The sequence below is a fragment of the Siniperca chuatsi genome, linkage group LG21, assembly GCF_020085105.1.
Source record: "Siniperca chuatsi isolate FFG_IHB_CAS linkage group LG21, ASM2008510v1, whole genome shotgun sequence".
Taxonomy (NCBI): domain Eukaryota; kingdom Metazoa; phylum Chordata; class Actinopteri; order Centrarchiformes; family Sinipercidae; genus Siniperca; species Siniperca chuatsi.
In genome coordinates this window covers 455,563-480,516 of record NC_058062.1, presented here as the reverse complement: position 1 = coordinate 480,516, position 24,954 = coordinate 455,563, and the positions used below count along the sequence as shown (strand labels likewise).

The 24,954-nt window shown below is 48.0% G+C and overlaps 2 protein-coding genes and 1 long non-coding RNA gene across 6 annotated transcripts; 1 reads left to right on the top strand and 2 right to left on the bottom strand.

The window, feature by feature from the left end:
• Window positions 1-5: 5 nt before the first annotated feature.
• Window positions 6-1,589, bottom strand: LOC122868836. Its single transcript, XR_006376190.1, has 2 exons — window positions 164-1,589; window positions 6-74 (listed from the first exon to the last, which is right to left on the bottom strand). It is a non-coding gene; the product is annotated as an uncharacterized LOC122868836 (long non-coding RNA).
• Window positions 1,590-1,905: 316 nt separating this feature from the next.
• Window positions 1,906-23,118, bottom strand: samd14 (sterile alpha motif domain containing 14). Of its 4 annotated transcripts, XM_044181190.1 has the most exons (12): window positions 22,978-23,118; window positions 19,425-19,519; window positions 16,974-17,023; window positions 11,101-11,258; window positions 9,788-9,904; window positions 9,399-9,678; window positions 9,200-9,299; window positions 7,589-7,657; window positions 7,324-7,480; window positions 3,890-4,012; window positions 2,691-2,846; window positions 1,906-2,133 (listed from the first exon to the last, which is right to left on the bottom strand). In XM_044181190.1, exons 3-12 carry the CDS (start codon window positions 17,008-17,010, stop codon window positions 1,978-1,980), a joined length of 1,353 nt encoding a protein of 450 aa, XP_044037125.1. In that variant the 5' UTR covers window positions 17,011-17,023; window positions 19,425-19,519; window positions 22,978-23,118; the 3' UTR covers window positions 1,906-1,977. The 4 variants fall into 4 exon arrangements, with proteins under 4 accessions (XP_044037125.1, XP_044037124.1, XP_044037126.1 ...); XM_044181189.1 differs by lacking the exon at window positions 19,425-19,519; XM_044181191.1 differs by lacking the exon at window positions 19,425-19,519 and having other exon boundaries at window positions 1,907-2,133; window positions 9,423-9,678.
• On the top strand, window positions 19,526-23,201 carry LOC122868831 (keratin-associated protein 16-1-like). Its single transcript, XM_044181193.1, has 2 exons — window positions 19,526-22,940; window positions 23,061-23,201. The coding sequence occupies exon 1, from the start codon at window positions 20,837-20,839 to the stop codon at window positions 22,142-22,144; it is 1,308 nt and encodes a 435-aa protein (XP_044037128.1). The 5' UTR covers window positions 19,526-20,836; the 3' UTR covers window positions 22,145-22,940; window positions 23,061-23,201.
• Window positions 23,202-24,954: the final 1,753 nt, after the last annotated feature.

The window sequence follows — 24,954 nt, the reverse complement described above, 5'->3', positions numbered from 1 at the left end:
GTTGATTTATTTCTTGAAATGATGGTTTTATTGTGGCCTTGCAGAGGTCAGAGGTCAGTCAGTACAGACGACGTCTGAAACAAACACATCGCACTTGTTTAGTTTTTATCCAACAGCAGAAAGAATCATCTGAATGTTTCACTTCTTTTAACACTTAAATCACCTTCAACTGTTTCTGTTTGAGATCTTCTTCAACAGTAAAAACTCTTCCTCATTTTCTCTTTCAGGCTGCGTCTCCTTCAGCGTCCAACCAAAACATCTCAACCAGACCTGCTGCAAAGAATCAGAGATTACACCTTCGTTTTCCGCTGTTTCCACTGCAGTTCTCACTGTTTTGGAAAATACTCAAGGTGCGCCACAGCTCAGGCCCCGCCCCCTGCGAGGAGGCGGGGCTTAACGTCCTCCACGAATCAGACGACGTCACATCACACAGATAAAACTGACGATGTGTTCAGGTGCTTTTATGGAAGCAAAGAAAGCCGCTATAAATTGAATCTTTCCAGTTTCCAGTTGCTCATCTGAACTTTTCTTGGATCACATGACTGACGGGATGTTACCTGATTGGACCGATCGGTAGCCCAGATGTTTGACTTCAGGTCTCTGAATTTAACCAGGAAAATGTAACGTGATTTTTTTGCCTGGAAAATGACAAATTTTAGTAATTTTTTTATTATTTTATTTGAAAATTAGATTTAATTTGTGAAAAAAATGAAGTTTGTGAAATTGCACATCCTGAAATGACCTTTCAATTCAAACCGTCAGGTGGTTTTTAAAGTAAAATATTTCAGTGCTTTAAATTTTGTCATCACGTCAACTTTAAGAATTCAGTAGTGGTTTAACTTCACACTGAGGTGTTTGGTTTAGTTATGGACTTTCTTTGCTTCCGTACTTCTCGTCAACTCATCCGATTACCTCCTCGACACACTGTTAATGAATGACAAAGAGCACCTGAACGCACCTTTACACGAGTAAAGGTGCATGCAATAGACTGTGGGATAGCGGACCACAGGAGACGTGTCCTTTAAAGTCTTTGCTCTAGAAATGACGGTGGCCCCTGAGGACAAAACACATACAAGAGCAAAAAGCAAAAGCACTAAGAGAAATATTAGTTCACCTGTTCATTTGTCCGTCCTTTAGTTTGTTTTTATTCAGTGATAAACATTCTCGTATATTTCATGATATTTTTGTTTTTAAAGGTCACTTTGACTTTAGAGACACAAATGTGAAGAGAAATATTTAAAAATAAAAACACTGAAACGCTGGATTTGTCCTTCAGGGCCACCGTAAGAACCAGAGTCTGAAATATATGTAAATATGTCGTAATGTCAACGTTCATTTGTATCATTTCACGACTGTTAACGAGCTTCAGCTGAAACCAGGACGTCCTGTTTACACTTTCCAGGACTTTTCCAGGACTGGAAAGCAGCATTACAGATTACCCGGTTTTCCAGGATGTGTGGAAACTATCATCCAGAGACACAAACAGAGATTGTCCCCCCCCCCGTCCTCTGTCCTCCCCCCTCGTTGTCCTCTGCCCCCCTTCATGTCCTCCCCTTCATGTCCACCCCCTTTGTCCTCTGCCCCCGTTGTCCTCTGTCCTCCCCCTTGTTGTCCTCCTCTCTTGTCCTCCCCCTTCATGTCCCCCTTTGTCCTCTGTCCCCGTTGTCCTCTGTCCTCCCCCTTGTTGTCCTCCTCTCTTGTCCTCCCCCTTCATGTCCCCCTTTGTCCTCTGTCCCCGTTGTCCTCTGTCCTCCCCCTCGTTGTCCTCTGCCCCCCCTTCATGTCCTCCCCTTCATGTCCACCCCCTTTGTCCTCTGCCCCCGTTGTCCTCTGTCCTCCCCCTTGTTGTCCTCCTCTCTTGTCCTCCCCCTTCATGTCCCCCTTTGTCCTCTGTCCTACCCCTCGTTGTCCCCCGCCCCCTCTTGTCCTCCCCCTTTGTCCTCTGTCCTCCCCGTCTCCGTCTCCCCCTGGTGGCGGTCAGTTCCTGCGTTGTTCTTGCTCTTTTCTTCGTTGTTTTTCTTTCTGTTTCTCCATCTTGTCCAGAGCTTTTCTCTCCTTCTCTGCTGCAGTTTGGATTTCTTTAATGCGACGCTTCAGAGCGCCGCGATCAGACGAACTGAGCATGCCCAGAGCCTGCAGAGGACGAGGACAAAGGTCACACGTGTTTTTGTTAAGCATTAAACATGACGTCAGAGTTTTTAGGTTCAGAGGTTTCCAGCCCTGTTGGCTTGTGTTCCCTCATCTCGGGGTTGAGTTGTCTGACATGTTGTGTCATTTCAGTAGTTTTAATAGTGATTTGATGCTAAAAGAGTTAAAGATATCTGACATTTAACAAAAAAAGCAAATTTTAGGAAAAAGTTTGTGTATCCAAACTTTTTCCAGTCCCGTGAATGTCGAAGCCCGTTCCCGCCCGAAACACACAAAAAGAATAACAAAACAAAAATACTCATGCTAAGTCAAAATTATGAGATACTAAGTAATAATTATAAAACAATAAGTCAAATTTTCTGTTGTTTTTAATCATAGGCCAACATGAGTTTGTATCTCCCAATTTTGAACTAACATTTGATCTTGTTTCTTCTTTTCCTGGCACTAATAATCTTCCATACATGAATCATGTCGGAGACCTTTTTCAAATACAAACATTAAATGAGCTCAGACCCTGCAGAGGACATCATCCTCGTCCTCACCTTCAGCTTGTTGCCGTCCATCTGCAGCAGCTCCTGACCGTCGATGTCTCTCGCACTGAATTCTGGGACGTACTGCTCCATGTTGAGTCCTTTCAGCCACTGACAGACCTGCTGAGTCGTCCACGAAGACACCGGACAGGACGGGTCATCGAAGGGCTGAGGAGGAGGAGGAGATAATTTGTTGTCACAACCAACAAACTGTCCTATTAAAGCAGCCGAACCAGCAGTCAGCAGCTCCTGTCTGCAGTGGACCCGTGGACGGACAGACAGCTGTCTCTGGATCACTGTGAGACTGAAGGAAACTTAGAAACAGCAGGATTCTCAGGCAGGTTCTGCAGCCGCTTTCTTCTCTGGCGTCTAAGCTGGTTTCTGGAGGTTTATTCTGGACGGACGTCAGAGACGATGACGTCCTCTGGAAGTGCGAGTCGCACTGAACGACTCGATGAGAGTTTCAGGTCTGAGAGTTCAGACCTGACGGAGTTACGACTCTGACAATGAGGAGGAGGTGCTGACTCAGATCCACCTCCTGAGGTATCTTTGCCTCACGTTCAGCTCTCCGGCGCCCCCCTGAGGAGGCTGCAGTCTTTCTCTTTTGTCTTTGTCCTGGTGAATGTTTACTACAGACACATCCTGTCATTTCACCAGGTCCTAAAGAATCGTCCTCAGACGGCTGCACGGGTCTCGTCATGTCATAAAAACATCATTTTGTGTCAAATAAAGATCGTAGAAAAGGTTTCAGTCGTAGTCGCCTGGACGCTGTTTTCAGAATCGAGACGTTTCGGCTCCCATCCGGAAGTCATTCTCAATTGTGAAAATGGTCTGAGAACTCAGAAATTTAAGCTACTGTGTGTTACATAAGCCCCGCCCTCAGGAAGGAGTCTACCTGAGTATCTGTTGATTAGCTAGTTTCACCTGAAACTGACCTAATAGTTTCCATGATGGCCCAGTAATCAGTAATCAGGCCGAAACGTCTTGATTCTGAAAACAGCGTCCAGACGACTACGACTGAAACCTTTTCTACGATCGAACACTCCTGGACGAATGAGGGACGACACCGTCTCAAACAAAGATGTTGTGGTTTCTCCTTCAGGTGTCCCTGACCGCCGGCCAGGAGGCTCTGAATACGGAAATAAAATGTCATATTTACTGTTAGTACTCACGTGTGTGTGTGTGTGTGTGTGTGTGTGTGTGTGTGTTACCTCATCAGAGGACTGGGAGAGGGTGTGGTATGGATGGGAGGATCTGGAGGAAGAGGAGTCGACAGGAGGAGAGGTGGAGGAGGAGGTGTGAGGAGGAGAAAACTCCTCGCTGAGAGCCGACTCCTGAAGGACGAAGAGAGGGAGAAAGTCGTTTTTAAAACTTTATTTCTCCTTCCTGTGAAGCGGCGGCAGTCTGGTCCCGATTTAATGAATAAATATATATAAAGGTATATTTGACGCAGAGAGCGCTCACAAGTTGGTTTTTACACTGTAAAATGTCCCGATCAGGCGGATCTGACTCACTTTAAGAAACACATTTATGGATCCTTATTAATCATGTTGGTTCATGTTATGAGTTTATGTACAAATATAATGTAGCCGTTTTTCTATATTTTTCTTGTTGTCATCAATGTTCAGACTCAAACCAGCAACGTGTCGGTCCGTCTCTCAGTACCGTCTCACTTCCTGTCTGCGGCGCTCAGCTGCGAGCCCATTGGTTCCTGCTGAAGATCTTTAAAAACACAGATCTGTAGTTTCCTGTTTAAAAAGGCTCAGTAGTTTCCTCAAACAGCTGCTCGCTGTAGTTTCTATCAGACCAACAGGAGGAAACAGAGCATCTGTTGGGGACTATTTCCAGCGGCGGATGAATCCACATGTGGTGCTGTAGTGAGTGTTTGGGGCAGCAGGACGGTGTGTGTGGGGCGGAGGCAGAATAAACTACAGTGTGTGTGTTCGTGGTGATGAAGGTGCAGCAGAGCGGCTCGCTGATGAGTTTTAACAGTTTTTATGGCTCAGAGGACGAAGATCCATCAGCTGTGATTCACACACCTGTTAGCAGAAACGCTCACTGCTGGTTTGAGTCTGAACAAGAAGATAAAATATCACCAGAGACACTTTAAAAACACAAACATCAGCTGATGCATCATTATCGGCTTCAAAGATCAGGTATCACTCAGGTTCTCACACACTAAAGTGTGTTACCGCCATTAGGCAGCGGTTGGATGTTTAATGGCGCTCTTTCCTCTGAGCTTTAATGGAGAAGAGATAAACGAGAGAAACCGACAGCAGACAGACGCACATGCTGACGTAATGCTTTCCCTAACCTGAACTCTAACCTGAACCCTAAAACCAAGTGTTAACCCCCACAAAGCCGTCTCTACCTGTGGGGACACAAGTCCTCTTGTGTGCGTTCAGGTTAAAGTCCCCACTAGGATAGAAGAACGTGAAACACACACACACACAGTGCATCCGGAAAGTTTTCACAGCGCTTCACTTTTTCCACGTTTTGTTATGTTGCAGCCTTTTTACAAAACAAATTAAATTCATTATTTTCCTCAAAATTCTACAAACAAAACCCCGTAATGACAACGTGAAAGAAGTTTGTTTGAAATCTTTGAGCTCAGGTGCTTCCTGTTTCCACTGATCATCCTCGAGATGTTTCTGCAGCTTGATCGGAGTCCACCTGTGCTAAACTCAGCTGATTGGACGTGATCTGGAAAGGCACACACCTGTCACACCTGTCTATATAAGGTCCCACAGGTAACAGTGCCTGTCAGAGCACAAACCAGGCCATCGAGTCCAAGGACTTGTCTGTAGACCTCCGAGACAGGACTGTATCGAGGCACAGATCTGGGGAAGGGTACAGACACATTTCTGCAGCGTTGAAGGTCCCAGTGAGCACAGCGGCCTCCATCATCCATAAATGGAAGAAGTTTGGAACCACCAGGACTCTTCCTAGACCCGGCCCGCCCGGTCAGACTGAGCGATCGGGGGAGAAGGGCCTCAGTCAGGGAGGTGACCAAGAACCCGATGGTCTCTCTGACAGAGCTCCAGCGTGGAGACAGGAGAACCTTCCAGAAGAACCACCATCTCTGCAGCACCAGTCAGGCCTGTATGGTGGAGGGGCCAGACGGAGGCCCCTCCTCAGTAAAAGGCACATGACCGCCCACCTGGAGTTCGCCAAAAGGCTCCTGAAGGACTCTCAGACCATGAGAAACACAATGCTCTGGTCTGACTCTTTGGCCTGAATGGCAGGTGTCATGTCTGGAGGACTCCAGGTACCGCTCATCACCTGGCCAACACCGTCCAATACCAGTGAAGCATGGCGGTGCTGGGAGACCAGTCCAGATCGAGGGAAGGATGAATGCAGCAATGTACAGAGACATCCCTGATGAAAACCTGCTCCAGAGCGCTCTGGACCTCAGACTGGGGCGAAGGTTCATCTTCCAACAGGACAACGACCCTCAGCACAGCCCAGATAACAAAGGAGGGGCTACGGGACTCTGAATGTCCCAGAGTGGCCCAGCGAGGGCCCAGACCTGAACCCGACTTAACATCTTTGGAGAGATCTGAAACTGGCTGTGCACCGACGCTCCCCCTCCAACCTGCTGGAGCTCGAGAGGTCCTGCAAAGAAGAACGGGACAAACTGCCCAAACACAGGTGCCCAGCCTGTAGCATCGTACTCAGAGACGTGAGGCTGTAACTGGAGCCAAAGCTGCTTCCAAGTACTGAGCAAAGGCTGTGAATACTTCTGTACATGTGACTTCTTTCGTTTTTTATTTTTAATAAATTTGCAAAGATTTCAAACAAACTTGTTTCCCGTTGTCATTACGGGGTTTTGTTTGTGGAATTCTGAGGACAAATGATGAATTTAATCAGTTTTGGGAAAAAGGCTGCAACATAACAAAACGTGGAAAAAGTGAAGCGCTGTGAAAACTTTCCGGATGCACCGTGTGTTGTTCCTACAGGCTCCAACAGCAGAACACTTATCACCAACCACAAAACAAACCACAGCTGTGCGATCATGTGACTTTCTGTGTGTGTGTGTGTGTGTGTGTGTGTGTTATGGTGGTTAAGATAAAAGCATTGCAGGGCAGTCATGCGGGCGAAGATGAGTAAATCAGAAAAATCAACCCACAGAAAAACACACGCTGCAAACAGATACACTGTGTGTGCTTAAATAGAGCTGGACTATAATTCACTGTTACACCACATCAGAAAACCCTGGTCTCTGATTGGTCGGCAGATGTTTGTTAATGTAAGTATTTCCCAACCAGAACTGTATTTCTGGCAGCGAAGCTTTTACACAACCTCCCGAATCTGTTTGTTTTTATCGTCGTGTTCTTGTTTGCCAATGAGGTAACTTCTGGAAACACGGCAGGAACCTTTGAACACAAAACAACTTTTGGGTACAAAATAAGACACGATAACCTGAGAGAACAAGTTAAAAACTATCTGAACAAACACAGTAAAGAAACTGACTGTTTTTTGAGACTTTCTTGTTTTCGATAAAGGGTTTGGGTCTTCGAGCCCTCGGAGCAGCTGAAAGGCCTTTAATGTCAAACGTACAGAAAGCTTCAGCTTTTCTTACAGTAGCCTAACAGCAGTCATAAAAACAGCTGAGAGTGAAGGAAAACTGTGTTTTGTTCTGTACCTGGGAGTGAGACTTGCGGGGCCTCGGGGAGCTCAGCGGGGTGGTTTTGGGGGAGCAGGGGGGAGTCCCGGAGGAGGAGAGCGACCCCCGTCCTTCAGAGAACCAGGAGAACGGGACGAAGGATCCCGAAGACCGAGACGGACTCTCAGACGGCTCTCTGAGGACAGAGGACGAGGTCAGGACACAAAAACCAGGAGGAGCTCATCTGTTCGATGTGTTAAATGTTGAACTTTCAGAATGGAGGTTTTGTATGTGATGGACCCACCTGCTGCCCACAGAGAGCCTGTTGGACTTATCTTTCCTCACCCTGATATATGAACGCCTGAGAGTCACCCTGAGAGACAGACACAATATTACATCGTTACTTACAACAAAAAAAGTAGCGTTTCATTGTTGTTATATTAAACATCTGATTTTCTGATTAATTACTGACAAGAAACTGAACGAAGCGATCAGTCAGTCACAGACGCATTAGACACGTTTGTCACAGATCTCTGAAGACATTTTGCGTCTGCTGCTTCGCTGTTGGTTCAAAGTGCGCTAATGTTAATGTGCTACTTCCTGTTAAGGTGTTGCTAAGCTTTAGGTGTGTAGCAGATGGATGCTAAGTACATTTGAAAACGTCGTCTTACATTCGAGGACTAGACAACTTTGTGTTCTCAAGACATTCTCAGATAATGCTGTAACGCCGGCTCCTACAGAGAGTGTTGCATTATGGGTCGTTTGTAGTTTTAATGTTGCCAGGCTACCGAGGTCCTTCACGTCCGTTTACAGTGAGTCTGTTGATCAGGTCCACCTACATGAGCGTAAGTACCCGTGCCGACGTGCTCGTAGTTTTTTCTGAGCTCACGAAGTAATCGCTGTTTAACACAAACTTCTTAAAGTAACTGCTGTCGATTTGTCTTATAACACAGAGACAACCTCAGGAACGCTTCGTGTTCTCACAACGACCGATGACAGAAATGCTGAATGTTGCTATGTACATTATAGCTCTGAGTTACAGAAGCTGGTGGAACGGACGCTAGACAGGAAGTGACGTCATAACTTCGGCTCTCTGTTGCTCAGATGTTACGCCGGTGGTTGCTACGTCTAGATGCAAAGTGGTTGCGAAGGCTGGAATGATCTCCTGTGAATATGTAAACATCTCTACAGATCAATGCAGAGCAGGGTGTTGTGGGTAATCGTAGGTCGCAGAGGAGCTGACGCCCACGCCTCCACTCATTGTGCAGACCCGAGCGTCAAACAAGCTGATCGGCTGATCCAACTCCTGTGACAAAGCAGTTTTGTGAAGAAAAAAACGTGCAAATATTGAAGTCAAAATCTTTAAAATTATTAAGGAAGCATTGAGTCCAAGTTGGCATCTGTGAAGAAGCTTCTTCCAGCCTCAACGTGTCACTGCATGGTGACTCTAGTTTACAGGGTAGCTGCCATGCTGTTGCTATGCTGTTGCTAGGTGGTTGCTATGCTGTTGCTATGCTGTTGCTAGGTGGTTGCTATGCTGTTGCTATGCTGTTGCTATGCTGTTGCTAGGTGGTTACTAATTCAATTAAATTCAAGGTACTTTATTTGCCTCTCAAGGGGCAGTTGGAGGTAAGCGAGTTTTCAAACACAAGTTCATTCACACATTTAAACGCTACCTGAAAATACAAGCTAAGTGGTTGCTATGGCTCCCGGCTGTCGTAAAGGCTTTAGTAGGTGGTTGCTAGGGTAACATATTAAAACACAGGACAGGAAGCTAATGTGAGGAAGTTACACTGAACAACAAGTAAATCTGAGTTTACTGATATTTTTAATGTAGAATCAGTTTAAAAACACACAAACTTTATTGATGACGATTATTTTCATCTCAGTTTTATCTGTAAATAAACTGTCTCACCCCAGGTCCAGGAAGCGTCTCTTGGTTTTCTTGTCAAAGATGACGGTCGGACTGCCGGGATCAGCTGGACTCGTGTCCCGACTCGAATCAGAAACCAACACTGACACACACACACACACACACACACACACACACACAGTCTTTAGTATCTGTTGTAATATAAATCAATTCAGTGGTGTGTGTGTACAGGTGTATTCACAGGTGTGTTTCCAGGCGTGCATGCCTTTGCTGTCGGGCCTTCTGTTCCTCTTCATGTCAAAAGGTGTGTGTGCAGGTGTGTGCAGGTGTGCACCTTCGCTGTCGGGCCTCCTGCTCCTCCTCATGTAGACACGTGAGCAGTCGGAGGAGGGGCAGGACCTGGAGGGCGAGCTACTGGGAGTCACCAGAGCCTCCTGAGACGTGGCATTGGTCAGCTGATGGTACCGCCCCCGCGGGGGAGCAGCCAATGACGCTCCTTCGTCCTCTGGAGAGCGACGCACCTGAGGAACCAAAGTGAAGTAGGACAGATTCTTTCTCTCATTTGTTTTCTTGCTCACTGCATTAATATTTACAACATTAGAACCTGTCCTGAGCTCTGATTGGTCTCACCAGTGATGTGTCAAAGGAGAAGGCGGGGCTTCGAGCCGACAGCAGCGAATCAGGAGAGGGGGAGGAGCCTCGCATAGCCAGGTGGAGAGGTGAACGGGTGGAGTGTAACGGACTGTCCTGATAAAACACACACACACACAGTGAAATCAGTTGTATGACGTCTTCCGTTTCCTGATGATGTCACAGTGATGTCATAAGACTACAGATGTCATCCAGTCGGAGTTACAAACTGCAGGCGTGGAGTTTGAGAGACGTGGCTGTTTACCAGCAGGGAGGCTCTAATGAAAGACTCTATCCAGGTGCATTATGGGAAATGTAGGATCCACCTGCTGTCTCTCACAACCACGACTGTTTGGAGGAGTAATAATAAATAGAGTAACCCTTTAAATCAGAGAGTAAAAGAAAATTCATTATTCCTGTAATCACGTACAGTTACATAATACTTCTTTCAAAACAGTCATTTCGTCATAGTTTAAGGTTCTGTCACTTCCTGTTTTATTTTGTAGGATGTTCCTTCCCTTGTGTGTCTTGTGTTTTTACTTCCTGTCTTTGTTTCCCTCCAGTTTTGATTGTTGGCCCTCCCTTGATTGGTTGCACCTGTGTCTCGTTGTTTCGCCTCCCCGAGGGTGTTTAGTCCGTGTCTCTGTCTTTGTTCAGTGTTGGGTCATAGTTGTTCCTGCCCTTTGTGAGTGTCGCTGTTTGTTGCACCTCATACGACACATTTATTTCCATAAAACTCTGACGAACCGTCTAACTTTCCTGCTAAATAACTAACTTGTTAAATATCTAGTGGACTAACCCACAGGCCAACCAACCAACTAACTTACTAACTAAATAAAACTAACTAAATAAATAATTTGCTAATTAGCAAATGTTAGCATGCTAACATGCTAAACTAAGATGGTGAACATGCTGATGTTAGCATTTAGCTGAACGTAGCCCTGTGTACAGACTCAGAGCTGCTAGCGTGACTGCAGAGTATTATAGACTTCCCAAACCCACATTTCTTAATTTTCTTGCTCAGACTGGTAATTTGTCGTGTGTGTTAGTAATTAAAGTGTTTTGGAATTACTTCATGCTTTCAAGTCACTGCATTTATGGCCTCGATTGACTTAATTCATTCTTTTAAATTAAATTTACTAAATATTCCATTTGTGTTTTCAAATCTGTCCTTAGTTGATTTGTGAGCTTTATTTATTGAACTCTACTGAAACTACTGTAACGTGGACACGATGACACACAGGCCGCTTTAACATGTTGTCATTCACTGGCTTATCGAGCTTAAATATAACGTCCATCGGACTGAACTGTACCTTCCTCTCCAGGCTGTCGTCCCCCTCCGTGGAGCTCACGCTGTCACGGTAACGGGACCTGGAGGGGCGGTGCCTCCGAGCCTTGACGGACAGCTGGGCCCGGCCCTTCTGGATGCTGTTGTCCAGCAGCTCGGTCTCTGGGATCGCCTCGTTCAGGTCTAAACACCAACACAGAGTCAGATACGGGAACCTGTGGGCGTGCCTCGCCACGTGGTTACAGGTGAGCGCGCCTTTGATTTAAATAACAGCGATCAAGTAAAAACACATCCTGCCACGTGTGGAGAGCCGTGATGCGTCTCAGTGACAGCAGATAAAGTGTAAACTGTCTCTTCTCCATCGGTCTGTAGCGTTATAGATGACGAAGAGGAATATATTAAACTGATTTTTATTTTATTTTTTCATATTTAATTTTGGATTTGGTGTTATTGTTTGATAACTGATTAGCTCTGCTTGTTGCAGTCTCTAACTTGCTGCTAAAGACTCCGACCGATCGCTTCCTTTCACATGAATTGATTTCACAGTTTCAGATGTTGAGCTCCTCTTTTGAATGGATGAATGTTGTTCAGTAAAATCAGATTATCTCATTTATGGCGACAGGTTTTCAACATAATGAGCTCCTCTTCCTCCTCTTCCTCCTCCTCCTCCAACCAACACACACACACACACACACACACACACACACACACACACAAAGCCTAACCTAAACCTGAGTCTAACCTGAACCTTAAAACCGTCCTCTGAGTAATGATGGTTTAAAACTGAAACTGGTCCTCACAAAGATAGCAATACAATTTTCATACTTTTTTAAGTCATAAGAAATGTAACTAGTGTTTATTCCGTTAAAGGAGCTGAACTTTACAGACTTGGTAGATTTAAAACTTTACAAAGTCAAAAATAAATCTTCACCCAAAACTTAATGAGTGAAAATCAATGTGCCATGAGAGGAATGTGCATGTTTAAACAAACAAACAACTTCTTCATTGTGTTTTTACTTTGTTTTACTGTTTTTTATATTTTATTGACTGTAACTACATATTTAGTTTTCTTTCTTACCGACATTTTTAAATGTAATCTGTATTTTTAGTCACAGTTACATTTGAGTCAATCTAGCGGACAAGAAATTACAACAAATAATTATGATGAAACTGGTTTTTGAGCTTTCTATAATAAGGTATAACACAGTGGTGAGCAGCAGATCGTCTCTCAGTGTTTCAGAGATTTATTACTATTAATGATACTGTTACACTTTGTTTGGACATAATGTGCAAACGCTTTGTGCAGAATATAAAGAGCTGCTCTGTGTCTCCTCCCCACAACAGGCTGACAGCAGTTAATTTCCCTGGGGAGACTGGGGAGGGAGGGGCGAGGGGAGGAGGGAGGCGAGGGGAGGGAGACTGGGGAGGGAGGGGCGGGGGGGAGGGAGAGGCGAGGGGAGGGAGACTGGGGGGGGGGGCGAGGGGAGGAGAGGCGAGGGGAGGGAGACTGGGGAGGGAGGGGCGAGGGGAGGGAGACTGGGGGGAGGGAGACTGGGGGGAGGGAGACTGGGGGGAGGAGGGGCGAGGGGAGGGAGACTGGGGGAGGGTGACTGGGGGAGGGAGGGGCGAGGGGGAGGGAGACTGGGGAGGGAGGGGCGAGGGGAGGGAGGGGCGAGGGGAGGGAGACTGGGGAGGGAGGGGCGAGGGGAGGAGACTGGGGAGGGAGACTGGGGGGGAGGGAGGGGCGAGGGGAGGGAGACTGGGGGGAGGGAGGGGCGAGGGGAGGGAGACTGGGGGAGGGAGACTGGGGGAGGGAGGGGCGAGGGGAGGGAGACTGGGGGGAGGGAGACTGGGGGAGGGAGGGGGGCGAGGGGAGGGAGACTGGGGAGGGGGAGGGAGACTGGGGGAGGGAGACTGGGGAGGGAGGGGGCGAGGGGAGGGAGACTGGGGGAGGAGACTGGGGGGAGGGAGGGGCGAGGGGGGGGAGACTGGGGGGAGGGAGACTGGGGAGGGAGGGGGCGAGGGGAGGAGACTGGGGAGGGAGGGGCGAGGGGAGGGAGACTGGGGAGGGAGACTGGGGGAGGGAGGGGCGAGGGGAGGGAGACTGGGGAGGGAGACTGGGGGAGGGAGGGGCGAGGGGAGGGAGACTGGGGGGGAGGGAGGGGCGAGGGGAGGGAGACTGGGGAGGGAGGGGCGAGAGACAGGGGAGGAGGAGAGGCGAGGGGAGGGAGACTGGGGAGGAGACTGGGGGAGGAGGGAGGGGGAGGGGAGAGAGACTGGGGAGGGTGACTGGGGGGGAGGGAGGGGCGAGGGGAGGGAGACTGGGGGAGGGGTGACTGGGGGAGGGAGACTGGGGGAGGGAGGGGCGAGAGACAGGGGAGGAAGAGGCGAGGGGGAGGGAGACTGGGGAGGGAGACTGGGGGAGGGAGGGGCGAGGGGAGAGAGACTGGGGAGGGGGTGACTGGGGGAGGGAGGGGCGAGGGGGAGGGGGGACTGGGGAGGGTGACTGGGGGGAGGGGCAGGGGGGGGAGGGAGACTGGGGGAGGGGTGACTGGGGAGGAGACTGGGGGGAGGGAGGGGCGAGGGGAGAGAGACTGGGGGAGGGTGACTGGGGAGGAGGGGCGAGGGGAGGGAGACTGGGGGAGGGTGACTGGGGGAGGGAGACTGGGGGAGGGAAGAGGCGAGGGGAGGGTGACTGGGGGAGGGAGACTGGGGGAGGGAGACTGGGGGAGGGAGGGGCGAGAGACAGGGGAGGAAGAGGCGAGGGGAGGGAGACTGGGGAGGGAGACTGGGGGAGGGAGGGGCGAGGGGGAGAGAGACTGGGGGAGGGTGACTGGGGGAGGGAGGGGCGAGGGGAGGGAGACTGGGGAGGTGACTGGGGGAGGGAGGGGGCGAGGGGAGGGAGACTGGGGAGGGTGACTGGGGGGAGGAGACTGGGGAGGGAGGGCGAGGGGAGAGAGACTGGGGAGGGTGACTGGGGGGAGGGAGAGGCGAGGGGAGGGAGACAGGGGGGGGGTGACTGGGGGAGGGAGACTGGGGAGGGAAGGAGGCGAGGGGAGGGGTGACTGGGGGAGGGAGACTGGGGAGGGAGACTGGGGAGGGGAGGGGAGAGACAGGGGAGGGTGGGGGGCGAGAGACAGGGGAGGGAGATGCGAGGAGGGACAGGAGAGGAGGGGGAGGGAGGGGGGAGGGAGGAGAGGACATGAAGGTTTTGGTGGTGAAACGTTGGCGGCAGAGGATAATAAACGAGAGGATGGAGGGAGGAGAAACTAAATGACTGATGGGAGAGAGGGAGGTGGGGGAGGTGGGGGAGGGCCCAGAGGAGAGAAGTAATTATATTAGAGGGGGAGGAAGGAGAGACATTAGATGATATTAGAAACTGGAGGAAGAAAGGAGAACTCTGTTTACTATAGAACTACATTTACTCTCCGCCATTTTATTTAAGTGTCTGGATTCTGAGTGCAAATGTCTCCTCTGGAGGAGCGGTAGGAGCGGAGGAGTGGAGGAGCGATGGCGTGGAGGAGTGGAGGAGGCGGAGGAGCGATGGCGTGGAGGAGCGGAGGAGCGGAGGCGATGGCGGAGAGTGGAGGAGGCGGAGGAGCGGGAGGTGGAGGAGTGGAGAGCGATGGGCGATGGAGGAGCGGAGGAGTGGTGGAGCGGAGGAGCGGTGGAGCGATGGGAGCGATGGCGGAGAGCGGAGGAGTGGTGGAGGAGAGGAGCGGAGGAGGATGGCGGAGGAGCGGAGGAGGCGGTGGAGCGATGGCGTGGAGGCGGAGGAGTGGTGGAGTGGAGTGGAGGCGATGGCGTGGAGGAGAGGCGGTGGAGCGGATGGAGCGATGGGGTGGTGGAGCGATGGCGATGGAGGAGGAGCGGATGGAGTGGAAGCGGAGGCGGAGGGCGGTGGAAGCGATGGCGTGGAGGAGGCGGAGGGTGGGGTGGAGGAGTGGAGGAGCGATGGCGTGGGAGGCGATGGCGTGGAGGAGCGGAGGAGTGGTGGAGTGGAGGAGCGATGGCGTGGAGGAGCGATGGCGTGGAGGCGGAGGCGGAGGAGTGGAGGCGAGCGATGGCGTGGAGCGGAGGTGGTGGAGAGTGGAGGAGTGGAGAGCGATGGCGTGGAGGCGGAGAGAGTGGTGGAGTGGAGGAGTGGAGAGCGGAGGAGCGATGGAGGCGTGGAGGCGGAGGAGTGGAGGCGCGATGGCGGAGGAGGCGGTGGAGGCGATGGCGTGGAGGAGCGGAGAGGTGGAGGAGGAGTGGAGGAGGAGGGAGGCGTGGAGGGCGATGGCGTGGAGGCGGAGGTGGTGGGTGGAGCGATGGAGTGGATGGCGAGGAGCGATGGCGAGGAGGAGGCGGAGGCGTGGAGTGGAGGAGCGGAGGCGTGGGAGGCGGAGGCGGTGGAGTGGAGGGAGCGATGGCGTGGAGGAGGCGATGGCGTGGAGGAGGCGGAGGAGAGTGGAGTGGAGGAGTGGAGGGCGATGGCGTGGAGAGTGGAGGAGCGATGGCGTGGAGGAGGAGGAGTGGTGAGTGGAGGAGTGGAGGAGGTGGTGGAGGGAGGCGGAGGAGGCGATGGCGTGGAGGAGCGATGGCGTGGAGCGGAGGAGTGGAGGCGAGTGGAGGAGTGGAGGAGTGGAGGAGCGATGGCGTGGAGGAGCGATGGCGTGGAGGAGCGGAGGAGTGGTGGAGTGGAGGAAGCGATGGCGTGGAGGAGGTGGAGGATGGAGGTGGAGGCGGTGGAGTGGAGGAGTGAGCGTGGCGTGGAGGAGGAGGAGGCGTGGCGTGGAGGAGTGGAGGAGTGGAGGAGCGATGGCGTGGAGCGGAGGAGGAGGAGTGGAGGCGATGGCGTGGAGGTGGAGGAGGAGGAGCGATGGCGTGGCGTGGAGGCGATGGAGTGGAGGAGGAGATGGCGTGGAGGCGGAGGTGGAGGGTGGAGGAGTGGAGGAGTGGAGGAGCGATGGCGTGGAGGAGTGGAGGAGTGGAGGAGTGGAGGAGCGATGGCGTGGAGGAGTGGAGGAGTGGATGGCGTGGAGGAGCGATGGCGTGGAGGAGTGGAGGAGTGGAGGAGTGGAGGAGCAATGGCGTGGAGGAGCGGAGGAGGAGAGAGTGGAGGAGCGATGGCGTGGAGGCGGAGGAGTGGTGGAGTGGAGGGCGATGGCGTGGAGGCGGAGCGATGGCGTGGAGAAGCGATGGCGTGATGGCGTGGAGGAGTGGTGGAGTGGAGTGGAGGAGTGGATGGCGATGGAGTGGAGGAGTGGAGGAGCAATGGCGTGGAGGAGCGGAGGAGCGATGGCGTGGAGGAGCGGAGGAGCGATGGCGTGGAGGAGCGATGGCGTGGAGTGGAGGAGGCGTGGAGGCGGAGGGTGGAGGAGCGATGGAGTGGAGGAGGCGATGGCGTGGAGGCGATGGCGTGGAGGCGGTGGAGGCGGAGGGCGATGGCGTGGAGGAGCGATGGAGTGGAGGAGCGGTGGAGTGGAGGAGCGGAGGAGTGGATGGAGTGGAGGAGCGGAGGAGTGGAGGAGCGATGGCGTGGAGGAGCGGAGGAGTGGAGGCGGCGGAGGGAGAGTGGGAGCGGAGGAGTGGAGGGAGGAGGAGTGGAGGAGGCGGAGAGGAGGAGGAGGCGGAGGAGCGGAGGCGTGGAGGAGCGGAGGAGTGGAGGAGCGGAGGAGCGATGGCGTGGAGGAGCGATGGCATAAAAATCTTAATCTGTAAAGTAACTGAAGCCAACAGATAAATGTAGTGAAGTAAAAAGCCCAGTGTTTGTTAGACGTGGCGGAGGAGAAGCAGAAAGTGGCGTGAAAAGAAAAGATTCAACTAAAGTACAAATACCTCAAATTTGCACACAAGTGCAGTACTTGAGTAAATGTACTTGTGTACTTTCCAGCACTGAGCGTGTGCGAGACTCACCGAACACGTTGTCTGTATCGTCCAGGCCGGCAGACATGGCTCAGCAGTTACTGTTCAGAGACGGACAGAAAACAACAGAAAGAGACAAAATGTCAAAGATGGAGCAAAGACGACATTGAATTCAAAGGAGTAGTTCAACATTTAGTAGAATCTTTTTTTTTGTCTTTAATAACTTGTGGGATTCCTCAGGGAAGCCTCTCGTTCTTACTATCTAACCTTATAGAGATTTAAAGCAAGTCAAGTCAGTTTTATTCATATAGCTCAGTATCACAAATCACTATTTGCCTCAAGGGGCTTTACAATCTGCACAGCACACGACGCCCTCTGCCCTCAGACCCTCGATTCAAATGAGGAAAAACTCCTCAAAAAACCCTTTTAACAGGGAAAAACAATGGAAGGAAGCTTAGGAAGAGCAACAGAGGAGGGATCCTTTAAAGCAAAAAGATTTCAGTTTGGATTCAACAGAGTCAGACTGTCTGATATCAACAGGGAGGTTAATCCAGATGAAGGGGGCACAATTGAAAAAGGCCCTGCAGCCATCTGACTTCTGTTTATCTCTGGGGACAGACAAGAGGCCTGTTTTCTGAGAGGAGAGCACGGGATGGGATATGAGGCGAGCCCTTTTACAGTTTTATAAGTCATCAGAAGCACCTTAAAGTCTGATCTGACACTTATAGGGAGCCAGTGAAGGGAAGCTAATGTTGGTGTGATATGATCACATTTTCTGGTTTTAGTTAAGATGCTAGCTGCAGCATTTAGTCACTTGAAGCCTTTTAGTACTAGCACGCGGCAGACCTGACAACTAAACATTACAGTAATCAAGTCTGGATGAAACAAAGGTGTGAATTAGGATCTCTGCATCAGCCGAGGACAGAAAAGATCAAATTGAAGACCTATGTTGCGTAGGTGGAAAAAGTCAGTCGTGGTGATTTTCTTTAATGTGCTGATCAAAAGAGAGGGTAGGATCAAATGTAACACCAAGATTCTTAGCTGTCAGACTGTCGAAAGGTACTGTTACTTAATCAAACTGGTGTCCATGTCGAGCAGGGCCAATGCCCAGCATCTCAGTTTTATCAGAATTTATGAGCAGGAAATTCTGTGAAATCCAGGACTCCACAGCAGACAAGCAGGCCTCTAGATTTCTAATGTCAGCATCATCATCTGCCTTTACAGGAACATACAGCTCAGTATCATCAGCGCAGCAGTGGAAATTAATTCCAAAACTGCATATAATTTGGCCAAAAGGTGTAATATTACAAAGAGAAAAGCAGAGGACCAAGAACAGAGCCCTGAGGTACTCCATATTTCACATCAGAAAATAATGATGTAACATTATTAGAATAAACATACTAGTTCTTCCAGAAAGATACAATTTTAACCAGCAAGACGCCAGGACTGCAGGCAATTGTTCATTAAGTGCCATTAAAGTTGCCAGTGTGGCGAGTAGTAAAAACATTGGTGCTGACATTAGAAGGACAGGCTACTTCAAATTGAATTAGAAAGTGGTTTGACACCGTGGATGAAAAAAACAGGCTGATTTTTTCGGTTGATCTTGAAAAAGTTTTGTAATTTATTCTGACTTATTCTGTCCCACATACACAGTACTGCTGCCCCAAATACTCGACTACTAGAGCACCAAATGTGGATTAATCCACAGCTGAAAATAGTCCCCAACAAATGCACTATTTCCTCCTGTTAGTTTGATTAAAAACTACAGTGAGCAGCTGTTTTAGGAAATTAGAGCCTTTTGAAACATGAAACTGTATATTTGTCTCGTCTCCTCTGTGAAGTGGGTCAGCAGGATCAGCTGAGTCTTGTCGTCTCCCTCCTGACTTCCTGCCTCAGGACTACCTCCGTCTTTATACATCAGTCTGTGTTTTCTGCTGAATTCTTAATGAAGCTTTTCAGAGGTCAACTGCTCAGAGAGGCTGAGGGGGAGGAGAGGGAGGATGGAGGAAGGAGCAGTGGGATTTTGAGAACCTGTAGCGACTGCTTGTTAGTGTAGAAACCGACTGAGCTGATCTTTTAAATATTAAAAAGGACAATATTCATCCTCCAACCACAGTGCTGTGACTGCTTTCAGTGATTGGTTTTGTTGACAGAGAGGAGCTAGAAATGTAAAGTTTTCCTGAGGGTGGTGCTACCAGAGAGTTGATGGGGCCATTAAAATCTACTGCAGAGGTTTTCAGAGCTGAGTTAAAGATACTGTGTGAGGTGAAAGAGACAGGTGCATGTAGGTGTTGTAGAAACAACAGGAAGTTAGTTATTGTCGTTTGTCAGCAGTTGGAACTGCAGCAGTCGCTCACAGCTGATGGAGGAGATAAGATACTTTAAAACAGACAGATTGCTGCAACTTGTGTCAGAATTCACACTCCTTCTTCTTAGAGTCATAACTCAGTCAAATCTGAACACACAGACATGAAACACAGATTTAGATTCAGTGTGACTTACACGTCCAGAGAAGATCATTATCTCTGATGTCCATCCAGACTAAACCTCCAGAAATCCATTTAGACACCAGAGAAGAAAGCCGCTGCAGAACTTGCCTGAGAATCATCATGTTTTTAAGTTTTCTTCAGTATCACAGTAATCCAGTGATAGCTGTCTGTGAATAAACTTGTTTGTATTGTATTATATTGTAAAGTATCACAGGAATTGTAGTTCCAAAACTTAGAGCATGATTATCCCAGAAGTAAGACAAAGAACAATAATAGAAGTAACAATAAACCTTTTTCCTGTTGCACTATGAATAGTCTTTTGACATGGCTAAGGCTCCAAATGTCCTATCCCTCAGTTTTGTCTGAGGGTGGGCCCACAGCCTTTGAAAGCTCTGATCTAAAGGGTTCATGCCTATCTTCTTGTAGATCTGGTCAGTAGTTGTGTTAGACAGACAGTCATCTGGCAAACATCACAAAAACAATTCACAGTTGTGGTCAGAAAGATGACGTAGGCAAATAAAGGAATGACATGTAGCTGATAGAGAGGTAGAGCGAGGCCGACAGAGAATAAGAGAGAGAGAGGTGGAGAGGCAGAAGTGGGCAGGTAGCCCAGCAGAAAGGCCATCTGCTGCCTCACCCTGCAGCCACTGTGTGAGCAGTAAACAGATGGACACTGTGGACATCCTGTACTGAGGAAAAAAGAAACTGAACTACAGAAAAGGTACCAATAGATAATAAAAAAAGAAAATCATCAAAGAGAAGGAAAAATAAAAACCAAACCCCTGAGATGGACACATGTTTCATGTGATTTTGATGTGTATCTTTTAATTTGTGTTGTTTATTTAGTTTAATCTGTTGTGGCTTTTAATTTCATATTTTGCCTTGTTATATCTTGTCTCATCGTGTCGTGTTATGTTGTGTTGTCTCATGTTATGTCATGTTGTGTTATATCTTGAGATATAATGTGACATAACATAAGATGTTGTGTCGTATTATATCTTGAGTCGTGTTATATCTTGTCTCGACTTGTCCGGTCATATCGTCTCGTCTTGTCATGTTATGTTGTGTTTTATCTTGTGTCGTGTTATATCTCGTCTCCACTTGTCATGTCGTGTTCTATCTTGACTTGTCATGTTATGTTATGTCGTGTTATATCTTGTCTCTACTTGTCATGTTATGTCATGTTGTGTTATATCATGTCTTGTAATGTTATGTTATGTCGTATGATATCTTGTGTCATGTTTTATCTTGTCATTTTTTGTCATGTTATATCTTGTCTCATCTTGTCATGTCATGTTGTGTTTTATCTTGTCTTGTCATGTTTTGTTGTGTCGTGTTATATCTCGTCTTGACTTGTCATGTTGTTTTATCTTGTCTTGTCTTGTGTCATGACGGGTTGTATCTTGTGGCGTGTTATATCTTCTCATGTCATGTTGTGTTTTATTTTGTCTTGTCATGTTATGTTATGTCGTGTTATATCTTGTATCGTGTTGTATCTTGTCTCGTCTTGTCATGTTATGTCATGTTATAGCTTGTCTTGTCATGTTATGCTATGTCGTATTATATCTTGTGTCGTCTTATATCTTGTCTCAACTTGTCATGTTTTGTTGTATTATATCTTGTCTAGTCATATCTCGTATATCATGTTGTGTTTTATTTTGTCTTGTCATGTTATGTCGTGTTATAGCTTGTGTCGTGTTATATCTTGTCTTGTCATGTTATGTCGTGTCTTATCTTGTCTCGACTTGTTATGTTGTGTTATATCTTGTCTCGACTTGTCATGTTATGTCATGTTGTGTTTTATCTTGTCTTGTCACGTTTTGTCGTGTTATATCTTGTGTTGTGTTATCTTGCCTCGTCATGTCGTGTTATATATTGTCTCGTCATGTCGTGTTATATCATGTTGTGTTATATCATGTCTTATGTTATGTCGTGTTATATCTTGTGTCATGTTACATTTTGTCTCGCCGTGTCATGTTATGTCATGGGTTATATCTTGTCTCGTTTTGTCATGTTATGTTATGTCGTGTTATATCTTGTTGTGTTGTGTTATATCTTGTCAGGACTTATCAAGCTATTTTAAGTTATATCTTGTCTTGCGATGTGTTATATCTTGTGTCGACTTGTCAAGTTATGTCGTGTTGTGTTATATCTTGTCTCGACTTGTCATGTTATGTCATGTCATATCTTGTCTTGTCATGTAATGTTCTGTCGTATTATATCTTGTCTTGTCTTGCCATATTGTGTCATATATGTCATGTCTTTTCATGCCGTGTCGTCATGTTTTGTTGTCTTTTTATGTTGTGTCATGTCTTCTCATGTTGTGTCTTATCTTGTCTCGACTTGTCATGTTATGTAGTGTTATATCTTGTCTCGTCTTGTCATGTCGTGTTGTATCATGTTGTATTATATCTTGTCTCGTCATGTTATGTTATGTCGTGTTATATCTTGTGTCATGTTATGTCGTGTTATATCTTGTCATGTTATATTTTGTCTCGACTTGTCATGTCGTGTCATATATGTCATGTCTTTTCATGCCGTGTCTTCATGTTTTGTTGTCTTTTTATGTTGCGTCATGTCTTTTTTATCTCGTGTCACATCTTTTCATGTTTTGTTTTATCTTTTTGTTGTGTCATGTCTTTTCATGGTGTGTCTTTGCATGCCGTGTCATGTCGTGTTATGTCTTTTCATAACATGTCATGTTATTTCATGCCCTGTCTTTTATCTTTTTAATGTTATGTCTTGTCATGAAGTGTCATATTTTATTCTATTATGTGATTCTGTGTCATGTAATAAATTGTCATGTCTTTTTTGTGGTGTTGTGTGACATCTATCATTTAGTTTTGTATAATTTCTTTTGGTGTCGTTTGGTGCCATGCCTTGTGTTGTTTTGTGTTTCATCATGTCTTTTTGTGTCATTTCATGTTATTTAATTCCATTTCAATTTAATGTCATGTCTTCTCATTTTGTGGCATTTCATATCTTGTTGTGTCATGTTGTGTGTGTCACTTCATGTGATGGCTTGTCATTTCATGTCATGTTGTTTCATATTGCGTTGTATTGTGTTTGCGTTGTCGTACTACACTCACTGCTGCCTTGAAGAACATTCACAGCTTGTAAACGAGGAGACATTTAGTGAACATTAGATTGATCTGTTAGCTGCTTCTCAGACTGGGTGGAGATGGTCACGCACACACGCACACACACACACACACACACACACACACACACACACGCACACACACACACACACACACTCAGATCTAATGAGACAAACACATTGACAACAAAGCACAGCTCATTCCCAGAAGACTGAAGCTCCAACAGGAAAATGCCCTGTCAGACCGAAAGAGCCAGAGATGGGAGGAAGATGTTTGGCAGAAGAAAAGACATGAAAAGATGGTGGATGAAAAAGTGATGATAGAGATGCACAGACAGAGAAGAGAGAGAGAAAGATAGAAGGGGAAAAACGATGACAAACAGCCAGAGATCGGGAGGGAGGAGAGAGACGAGCTGAAATATCAGGCAGGTAAACAAAACATCAACAAACAGACAGATAAACTCACCTTTCTCTCTCTCTCTCTGATGGTTGTCATGGCACGTCACCCTCTCTCTCTCTCTCTCTCTCTCTCTCTGCTTCCACCACCAGCCGGTTAGCGAGGACCGCAACTCCCAGGGTTCCACGGGGCTTTGCTCCAGGCCAGGCGACAGTCAGGCCCGTGGCTGGAGGATTATGGGCGCTGTAGTTTTCTCTTACAGGACTCAGACTCGTCTCTGAACGCTGACGGCTGGAGGCAGAGCGAGCGAATGCTGGCTCACTGCAACTCAGCAGAATACTGCAGCCTCCATCTGAAACAGCAGCACCAAGGACAGCTGAGACAGACTGAGAGAGGACGAGGAGTGAGGACGAGGAGGAGGGAGGAGGGAGGAGGAGGAGGGATAATGGAAGAGGAAGGGAGGGTGGTGAATGTGTGGGGAGGAGAGAAAGAGAGGATTGGATAACAGAGACAGAGAGAAAGGGAAATAAAAAAGAGAAGATAGACAGGCGAAGAGTGAAAGATGAAGTGAGATGAAGAGGGGGTGGCAGAGGAAAATTACATAATATAAAAAAAGGAAAAATTAGGGAAAAAAAGATGAGATATATGAATTGAATATTTTAATGAATGAAAAGAGGAATACAATTCCAAGGATGACTACAAAAATAAATAAAAATATAAAATAAGTTATTTTCTAACATAAAAATGGTAAACACATACTGTAAACAAACAAGCAGATAAATAAATAAAAAATAATATTATTTTGAAATAGATAAGAAGAGACTGAGGGAGAAGAAGTGTGCAAAATCAATGCAGCCTATAAATACACCAGGTCAGAAATGCACAAATCAGGAGAGTCAAGTGCAACATGAAAGGATCTGATCCTGGTGAGATGCAGGAGAAGCCCGGCCAGGCTAGTAGCAGAGCCTTCCAATCCCTGCAGAATAATCCCACAGTAGCAGATCAAGTGGACTCCTGCAAACTGCTGGAGTTTGTGGTTTGACAAAGACGTGAGCAAGATCTTGCAAACTACAGCCAAGGGGGAGGCGGACTGCCGGCACGAGGCATAGGCTACCGCTATCATAGTCAGCTACGCTTCTGAGAGGTTTGGCCACGTCCAAAGAGGTAACACCATGTCAACCTATAAGATGAACAGCAGGGCCACCAAGATACATCAGCTGCGGCAAGAGCTTTGACTCCTAAAACAACAGTACAAGGTGGCTAGTGAAGAGGAAACTGCTTGCCAAGCTCTGCAACATCTTGAGAAAGAAGCTCATGAGGCGCAGGGCAGAGTGGCACTGGAGACGGGGGAAAGAGAGAGTAAGGAAGCTTGCTGCCTTTATTTCTAACTCCTTCGCCTTCACCAAGAAACTACTGGGCACAAGCGAAGCGCCAGCCTTATGTGCTCAGCTGAGGATGTGAACACCTTTCTGCACAACACCCTGAGCGACCCAGAGTGAGAGACCAGGATCTCAAGCCACACAAGGCTTTCATAAGCCCCAAACCCTTGATAGTTGAGCCATGAGGGAGCTCAGCTGGATGGAGGATAAGAAAATGGTCAAAATTAATCCATACCACATAAACTTGTTGAGCTTGCCCTACACCCGAATTCATGTTGCCAGCAAAATCAAGGACCTCATCAGCTTAAGAGTCACTACTGGGTCTGGTACATCAGACTAGCATCAGCTTGAGAAAGGTATTATAACAGGCTGCACCATCTCTGTCATCCTTTTTGCCTGAACATGGTTGTCAGCAGAGGTAGGATGCAGAGGCCCTCTGACAAGACTAGAGTGTGACAGCTCCCAATAAGAGCTTTCATGGATGACCTGACTGTCACTACTAGGTCTAGGGAAGCTCATCAACTGGGCCAGGATGAGCCTTAAGCCCACAAAATCAAGTGCTGTGTTCAGAATCGCATACTAACGTACTCTTCATATGACGTCAAATTCAGTATGTAATGCGTTCCAACTGCAGAGTTTGTGGATTTTGTGTACGCAAGAAATGCCC